Raw genomic sequence first — 9,163 nt, forward strand, 5'->3', positions numbered from 1 at the left:
TTAAAAGAAAGTGAAGGATCACCGCACACTGGTGGATTTTCTTTGCTGGTTTAATTATTTAGTGAATGGCGCGTTTCGCCAATGCTTCATCAGGTTCAGAGTCTGTTTAAAAGTAGTGAAACATTGTCTTTCCTGCACGATATAAAACAACAGTTGACTTTCAGTAATATTTGTCTATATGGTTCACCTATATCTTATGTAATTAGTATGCCTCATATCCATTATAATCAATAACTCAATAAAAAAACACTGTAAGTTTTGTGGGGAAAAAATTAAAATAAACATGTTAACAGGAATTTTCTGCTTTATGAAAAGTGCCACAAATGTTTTTTTTTTCTTTTCATTAATCTGGTGATGGTATTTTGTAAGGTCTTTAAGGCCCGGTCGGGTTGAAGATGCGTGTTGGATATCAGCATTTCCACCTACAGTATGTCTGTCATGCAGCTTCAAGGTGGCTAGCTGACGGGTGTTGTTAAGATTGTGTACTGCCAACGTTCATCCTTGCCTAGCTGCACCAGGAGACATTGGTCTTCATGTTGTCAAATTCATCACAGATCACCGCTGGGTTGAGTGATTGGATCACAATGCGTTTTCAGTGGTACCCCAGTCAGTACTGTGTTACAACAAGTCACATAATGTATGTGCAGGCAGAGCTGGATAGTCTCTTATCTTCCTCGGACACATTGGCCTGCCTGCCCCTGATAAGCTGCGGAGATCTCCCCTTTTGGGGTGGTACGGGTGGCCAAGGACTTTGAGCTGTGCATGCTAATGAAGACAGACACTTTGTCAGCTGCTTGTGCTGAAATGGCCTGAAAATGAAGTCAAGTGAATACATTACATTCCTGAACAGGTTAAGATCTGTGGATATGAAGACTCATTTACAATGGACCTGTTGGATTTGAAAGGATAGAAGGTGTAAGTTGGGAAAACTGTGTGTGTGTGTGTGTGTGTGTGTGTGTGTGTGTGTCTGTGTCTGTATGTGTGCACGCAGGTGCATGTGTGTCTTTGTCTGTGTGTGTGGATTGACAAAAAAAACAAACTAAAAGTTTAGTGCTTTTAAGTGCACTAATTGTAGGAGACCTGTATTTGCAGCATCTGAGTTTGTTTTTCAACCAACTGGGGCTGCCCTGCTTATTTTGGTGTGTGTGTGTGTGTGTGTGAGTGAGAGAGAGAGAGAGAGAGTGTGTGTGTTGTGTGTGTGTGTTTGTGTGTGTGAATGTGTGCACTCTTAAAAAATGTTTCCAAAAACCGTGCATGGCAGTATTCCAGTAATATATATATACGATAGAATACTGGTAGCTGTGTTTGCCAGAACTTCACCGTCAAAAATACTGTGACAATGTATAAAATTACAGTAAAAATCCTGTGAAATGGCAACAATAATAGATCATAACATCTAGAATAGTATATCACTCCAGTAGTCTGTATTTCTGTACCAACACACACAGATATCTGTACTCACGTGCCTTTCCGTAGGTTGTGATGGCATCGCTGGAGGATGAGCTGTCGTGCCCCGTGTGTCGTGAGCTCTTCAGCGACCCGCTGCTCCTCTGCTGCGGCCACAGCTTCTGCCGCTCCTGCCTGGAGGAGAGCTGGAGGGAGCGGGGGAGAGAGAAGCGGCGCTGCCCCCTCTGCAGACACCAGAACCAGAACTCCAGGGACTTCGTAGCCCCTAACCTGGCCCTCAAGAACCTCTGTGAGGCCTTCAGTAAGGACAGAGAGCCCACAGATGACTTAAACAACCTCACAGATGGTTAGAAGTTTGTATGAGAGTGTTCTGCAAGTGTTTCATAAGTGTGATAATATTGTACGTGTGCATATGTTTGAGTATACCTACTGGTGTTTGTGTATTGTGTGTAAATGTATCCGTAGATGTAGATGTTGAAATACTATAATGAGTGTCATAAGCTTCAAACTTGTGCTTGTCCTTGTGGTACTTAATGAGAGACACACACAGTGAGAAACACTGTTTATACGGGCCGTTTATACGAGGACGATTGCGAAGAAAGACGACAATTTTTTTTTATCATAAGTGCCTTTCGTTTACACGGCGACCCCGCCATCGGGGCTTGAAGACGCAAAAATCTGAAGACTCCTTCCAGAGTGTAGAGTTTTGAAGACGACCCGGGTTGCGTCTCCGTCTAAACGGCTAAACCAAAGATCCTTGATTACCTCTCTGGCTAAACTGTCAAATTAGAATGTCTGCGCGTGACGTACCGGGGTTCTATCACACCACCACCCAGCGGTCTGGAATGCATATCCAATCGAATATCACATACTCTTGCGTCTTCATATAAACAAAGATTTCCCCCTGAGAATGCTCGTCTAAACGCGAATAAAAAAATGAAGACGAGACGCCACTTCTGCGTCTTCTCTTTTCATCGTCACCGTATAAACGTAGCCTTAGAATGTGTGTTGTTGTTTATGTTTGTTGTTGTTGTTATTATCGTCACAGTGCTGCAGGTGAATAGAGAGCACCAGCTCCTGGGTCCACGCAGCAGGTCTCAGGGTGTTTGCCCTGAACACTCGCAGAGGCTGCAGCTCTACTGTCAGGACGACGAGCAGCTGGTGTGTGTGGAGTGTGTGTCTCAGCTGCACCACTCACACACCTTCAGCTCCGTCAGCAAGGCCGCGGACCAGCGCAGGGTGAGGGTTTAAAATCGTTTTAAACAGTTTGTTAAAAGACATTATAGTGTATACGTTCAAAAAATTAGAGTCTTCTAAAAAAATCATTATCAGTTTCTGGAAGTGGTGTATGAGTTAAACTTCTGGAGCATATACAACATACTTTTGGCTTGTTTTTAAAAAATTAAGCTGGAAGGTGTGTTTGGTAACAATTTGGTTGCATACGGTGTGTTCCTGTGTTGATTATTTCACCACATGTTACGGTGTAGGTTTGGTATTTTATCTGGTGATGTTTGGTCTTACAGGACACCATCAGATCCATAATGTGGACTCTGGCAGATCAGCTGGACATTGATAAGATCCTCTGTGGTGAAACTCTTGGCCATGTTAAGGTAGGTTCCCCAAATTGTCAAGATAACCAATAGCCTACATTCAGTTACCTTGATAAGCCATGGTGATGTTATAACCAATAGCTTATTCAGTTACCTTGATAAGCCATGGTGTGATGTTATGTGTGTATGCTTATGATCCTGTGTCGACACGACGGCGTAGCCCCGCAGAGCCCTCTGTGTCTCCTATACCCCCTCCAAGCCCTACGTGCTCTTCAAAAAAGTGTAACTCATCTGGAACATACTGTCTGAATGTAGCCTAAGTGGTCCAACAGTCACAGTCATTTCGTTTTTTAGTACTGTTTCACCTCCATGTGAGCGATGTTCCTTTTGCAACATTTACATTTTTGCGAATGCATTTGTCCAAAGTGACTTACATCAATGGAACAGCATTTTAGGCTATTAACATTTAAGCTTTTTTAGATTTAAACTACAGAGCTACAACTACAGCAATATAATAACATTTAAGCTATTAACATTTAAGCATTTTAACATTTAAACTTTTAAACTACAGAGCTACAGCTACGGTGTTTTAATAATAATTTTGAAATGTGAACTGTACAGTACACTACTACTACTACTTCCTGTTGTGACCTGTGAGCTCTATTCTTCTACATTTCCACACTTCTCTTGTGTCAGGCCCAGGCAGCAGAGACGGAGACTCAGATAAAGGAGGAGTTTGAGAAGCTCCACCAGTTCCTGAGGAGAGAGGAGGAGATGCGGATAGCAGCCCTGAGGGAGGAGGAGGAGCGGAAGAGATGGAGGCTGATGGAGAAGATCGGAGAGATGGATGAAGCCGCGGCGACCCTGGAGAGGAGAGCCGAACTCGTCGAGCTGGAGATGGGCGCTGATGATGTCACCTTCCTACAGGTGAGGAAGAGGGGGGATTCATAATGTGGTCAAAGGGGGAAGAGGAAGTCTTTTTTCTTGCTATTTTTTGGCAGTTCTGTTTGTTACGGTAAATTCAATACATTTAAAAAGAGAATAACTGTCTAAGCATTTCTGGTCATTAGTGAGATGGTAATGTTCATACACATACAATATAACTCTGTTCTGTGTACTACAGAATTACAGTCTTTACATGTAATTTGTCTGAGTAGTTTTGGTTATTAGTGTAAGGAAAGAATATGCTAGCGTTCTTACCCAATGCAATGCAGCCACCCTTGTTACCTTTGTGTATTACAGACTTACAAGGACATGGAGCAAAGGTATGTTGTCAGTGGTTTCCTATCCTTTGGTTTCCAGATCATTTGGTTGAATATTGCATGTGAGAGCGGGAGAGAGAAAACATGTGTTTCATGCATACAGTGCATGTGCTTTCATTTATGATCATATTTTTGTGTGTATTCCTGTGCATGTGCATGTGTGTGTGTGTGTGTGTGTGTTCATTCCAGAGTCAGGGCCAGTGTTTTAGATCACACGCTGGATGCAGGAGCCCTGATTGACGTGTCCAAACACATGGGGAATGTCCGATTCAGGGTCTGGGAGAGGATGAGGAGGATCGCTCCATACTGTTAGTTCACATGTGTGCATCTATGATGCTATGTGTGTGTGTGTACCCTTTTATAGATACATTATCCATCACAATCAAACATACACCAATATTCAAGAACCTCTATGCTCATGTAAGCTGTATTTCCTTCATTGCTGAATATCAGTGACAATACCATTTTAATGTCTAGTGCGCCCTCTAGAGGTCTTTAACCACATTACCCATTATTATCACACAATTGGAGTACAGAACCGTCACGGCTGCACGGGCAAAGTATGGCAAGGCAAGGGAATCTTTGAAATACAAGAATCTTTATTCTAGAACACAACCCACATAGACTAATAACCGACCAGGACTGAGAGGAGACAGAGGGTTTACATACACAATAGGTAACAGGGCACAGGTGGACAATGATCAAGGTAACTAACAGACTAATTAACAGAAAGACAGAGGACTGGACGAGACCAACAAGACATTAACGGGGAACAGGTGTGGAAACAGAAACGGAGGACAGGAACTAACTAGACAGGAAGCACAGACCAAATAAGGAGATGGGGCAGAGACAAAGACAGGTGACAGGCAGGTAAACACAAAGCACATGGGGAACAAACAAAGGAGCACATGGCACTGGACCCTTACAAGAACATTACACAAATAATATCAGACCTGTGTGACACACACACAAACACACATACACACACAAACACATACAAACACAAACACACACATACATATATATATATATATATATATATATAAATATATATATATATATATACACACACACACATACACACACACAAAGAAATATGTCACACATGTTTAAAACATCAATATGTATGAAAACTTGTTTTAAAGCTGTATTTCTTTCATTGCTGAATATCAGCATATGATATACACACACACACAAAGAAACATGTCACACATGTTTAAAATATCAATATGTATGAGAACTTGTGAATATGTATGAAAACTTGAAAACTTGTTCATGTGTGTAGCACCTTCTAGAGGTCCAATGACCACATTGCACTTTATGATTAGGCACAGTCACATCAGTCATCCCTCTACTATTATAATTTATTACTTACCACATATCACTGCTATTGCTTCAATGAATTACTATCTCTATTATGATTACTGTTGATGGGCTTACTGTCCGACTGTCCGGTCCGTCTGCAGATCCCGTGGTTCTGGACCCGAACACGGCTCACCGGTTCCTCCACCTGTCGGAGGACCTGAGCCGCGTCCGGGACAGCGGAACCCGCGCCGACGTGCCTGAGAACCCCGAGCGGTTCTACGAGTACGAGGAGGTGCTGGGCTCCGAGGGGTTCTGCTCAGGCCGGCGAGGCTGGGAGGTGGAGGTGGGCGGGGCCGAGATCTGGATTGTGGGCGTGGCCGAGGAGTCTTGTGAGAGGAAGGGGAAGTGTAAGACGGTGCCGGATGAAGGGTTCTGGGTGATCCACCACAGAGACGGCAGGTAGCATCAGTGTGTGTGGTGTGTGTGTGTGTGTGTGTGTGTGTGTGTGTGGGTGTGGTGTGTGTGTGTGTGTCGGATGAAGGGTTCTGGGTGATCCACCACAGAGACGGCAGGTAGCATCAGTGTGTGTGTGTGTGTGTGTGTGTGTCAGATGAAGGGTTCTGGGTGATCCACCACAGAGACGGCAGGTAGCCTAGAACGCATCTGTGTGTGTGTGTGGGTGTGGTGTGTGTGTGTGTGGGTGTGGTGTGTGGTGTGTGTGCCGGATGAAGGGTTCTGGGTGATCCACCACAGAGACGGCAGTTAGCCTAGAACGCATCTGTGTGTGTGTGTGTGTGTGTGTGTGTGTGTGGGTGTGGTGTGTGTGTGTGTGTCGGATGAAGGGTTCTGGGTGATCCACCACAGAGACGGCAGGTAGCCTAGAACGCATCTGTGTGTGTGTGTGTGTGTGGGTGTGGGTGTGGTGTGTGTGGGTGTGGTGTGTGTGTGTCGGAAGAAGGGTTCTGGGTGATCCACCACAGAGACGGCAGGTAGCCTAGAACGCATCTGTGTGTGTGTGTGTGTGTGTGTGTGTGTGTGGGTGTGGTGTGTGTGTGTCGGATGAAGGGTTCTGGGTGATCCACCACAGAGACGGCAGGTAGCCTAGAACGCATCTGTGTGGGTGTGGTGTGTGTGGGTGTGGTGTGTGTGTGTGTGTCGGATGAAGGGTTCTGGGTGATCCACCACAGAGACGGCAGGTAGCCTAGAACGCATCTGTGTGTGTGTGTGTGTGTGTGTGTGTGTGTGGGTGTGGTGTGTGTGTGTGGGTGTGGTGTGTGTGTGTCGGATGAAGGGTTCTGGGTGATCCACCACAGAGACGGCAGGTAGCCTAGAACGCATCTGTGTGTGTGTGTGTGTGTGTGTGTGGGTGTGGTGTGTGTGTGTGTGTCGGATGAAGGGTTCTGGGTGATCCACCACAGAGACGGCAGGTAGCCTAGAACGCATCTGTGTGTGTGTGTGGGTGTGGTGTGTGTGTGTGTGTCGGATGAAGGGTTCTGGGTGATCCACCACAGAGACGGCAGGTAGCCTAGAACGCATCTGTGTGTGTGTGTGTGTGTGTGTGTGTGTGGGTGTGGTGTGTGTGGGTGTGGTGTGTGTGTGTGTGTCGGATGAAGGGTTCTGGGTGATCCACCACAGAGACGGCAGGTAGCCTAGAACGCATCTGTGTGTGTGTGTGTGGGTGTGGGTGTGTGTGGGTGTGGTGTGTGTGTGTGTCGGATGAAGGGTTCTGGGTGATCCACCACAGAGACGGCAGGTAGCCTAGAACGCGTGTGTGTGTGTGTGTGTGTGTGTGTGTGTGTGTGTGTGTGTGTGGGGTGTGTGGTGTGTGGTGGGTGTGGGTGTGGGTGTGTGTGTGTGGGGTGTGTGGTGTGTGGTGGGTGTGGGTGTGTGTGTGTGTGTGTGTGTGTGTGTGTGTGTGTGTGTGTGTGTGTGTGTGTGTGTGTTTGTTATCATTATTGTCTGTTTCTTTATATGCCCACACCTGAGAATAAAATTAGGCCTACATATTTGTATTGGTAATTGTGTGTGTGTGTATACATTTGTGTATGTGGGTGTGTGTGTGTGTGTGTGGTGTGGTGTGTGTGTGTGTGTGTGTGTGTGTGTGTGTGTTTGTTATCATTATTGTCTGTTTCTTTATATGCCCACACCTGAGAATAAAATTAGGCCTACATATTTGTATTGGTAATTGTGTGTGTGTGTATACATTTGTGTATGTGTGTGTGTGTGTGTGTGGGTGGGTGTGTGTGTGTGTGTGTGTGTGGAAATTATTATTTAATCTCTTTGTTTATGTGCCCACACCCAAAACTTAAATGAATAAAATTAGTCCTAGATATTTTTGTATGTATGTGTGTGTGTATTGTGCCATTGTGTGTGTGTGTGTGTGTGTGGGTGGGTGTGTTCGAAACGGGAGACAGCTGCCTACTGCCTCCCTCCTTACATAGAGAGCTGTCTCACTAGACATGACTTTGGATTAAATGCATCTTTTAAAAATGAGCGTAGCACTCTAGAATCTTTGGTTGACACTACAGTATGACGTTAGCAAAGGCCTGACGTTAAACTAAATTAGCTTACGTAAGCTAGCAGGCTAACGGTATAAATTAGTTTTACGGCCGGCAGATGTATCAGACCAGACGCTATTAATGGTTACAACAATAGCATAATCAGATAGTAAATTGTTTATTGCTCATCTCAAATCTACAAATCTAAGCAAAATAAGGTCACACAAATGACATTTTAAACAGATTCAGCAGCCATTACCGATGTCATCCGCCATGTTTGTTTACCTTTCACAGCTGTTTCAGACGTTGCCACAAGGGATTATGGGTAGGAGGGAGCATGAAGTGTGCATCGATGCTGCCTTCAAAAATGACCGTTATTTGGGAAATCTAAGATATCTTAAAAGGCAGCAGAATTTGTTTTTTTTTCGGTTTCGAACCGCACTTGCTGCCTTACTCCCCAGTTAGATATCTTAAAAGGCAGCAACTTTACCCGTTTTGAACACACCCTGTGTGTGTGTGTGATCCACCACCTTGACGGCACACACCACACCAATACAGAAACTCTTGAGGATTTCCATTGGGTCCATATTAGCCCACACTATATGACCCAGAGCCTTCCCTTCCCAGTTCACAGTGCTACTATTCCTCTCCTACTCCTCCTCCTCCTCCTCTCCTCCTCCTCTCCTCCTCCTCCTCCTCCTCCACGCCGTGCAGGTACAGCGCCCTGGTGTCCACGGACGTGAGCATCCCGCTGCACACTGACCACAAGCTGCAGAGGATCAGGGTGGAGCTGGACTGGCCCGGGGGTCAGGTGACCTTCACCAACGCCGACGGCAACACGCACTTACACACCTACACACACACCTTCACCGAGAGGGTGTACCCATACTTCTACACGCAGTGTAAACAGCCGCTGAAGATCCTGCCCGCCAGCGTATCTGTGTGTGTGATCGAGGCGACGAGTGCTGTAGCCTAGTTTTCTTTTGATTTTTACGAGCTTCAGTCGTAATGACGCACTTTAAAAGTTCTTTACCAGTTCTTTACCAGTTCATTACCAGCAATTCATTAGAAGAAGCCAGAGGGTTGATCGGCAATGATCAGCAAAGATGAGCAACGTGCAAAGTCTTAAGTCTAACTAAAG

At 45.4% G+C, this 9,163-nt stretch overlaps 1 protein-coding gene across 6 annotated transcripts in view; it reads left to right on the forward strand.

The window, feature by feature from the left end:
- Window positions 1–717: 717 nt before the first annotated feature.
- Window positions 718–9,163, forward strand: part of LOC121719470 (nuclear factor 7, ovary-like) — a 9,462-nt gene continuing 1,016 nt past the window's right edge. Inside the window, exons 1-10 of one of the 6 annotated variants that reach the window (XM_042105138.1) lie at window positions 723–915; window positions 1,477–1,753; window positions 2,456–2,646; window positions 2,931–3,017; window positions 3,654–3,884; window positions 4,200–4,222; window positions 4,409–4,527; window positions 5,686–5,983; window positions 8,737–9,047; window positions 9,081–9,163. The exon at window positions 9,081–9,163 is cut by the window's right edge and continues 1,016 nt beyond it. In XM_042105138.1, the coding sequence (XP_041961072.1) occupies window positions 1,483–1,753; window positions 2,456–2,646; window positions 2,931–3,017; window positions 3,654–3,884; window positions 4,200–4,222; window positions 4,409–4,527; window positions 5,686–5,983; window positions 8,737–8,998 (1,482 nt within the window). In that variant the 5' untranslated portion in view covers window positions 723–915; window positions 1,477–1,482 and the 3' untranslated portion in view covers window positions 8,999–9,047; window positions 9,081–9,163. Of the gene's footprint in view, window positions 916–1,476; window positions 1,754–2,455; window positions 2,647–2,930; window positions 3,018–3,653; window positions 3,885–4,199; window positions 4,223–4,408; window positions 4,528–5,685; window positions 6,002–6,036; window positions 6,244–8,736 lie in introns of those variants that run through there. The other 5 variants (XM_042105140.1, XM_042105139.1, XM_042105142.1 and 2 more) reach the window with 5 other exon arrangements.

The sequence above is a fragment of the Alosa sapidissima genome, chromosome 9 (assembly GCF_018492685.1).
Source record: "Alosa sapidissima isolate fAloSap1 chromosome 9, fAloSap1.pri, whole genome shotgun sequence".
Taxonomy (NCBI): Eukaryota; Metazoa; Chordata; class Actinopteri; order Clupeiformes; family Clupeidae; genus Alosa; species Alosa sapidissima.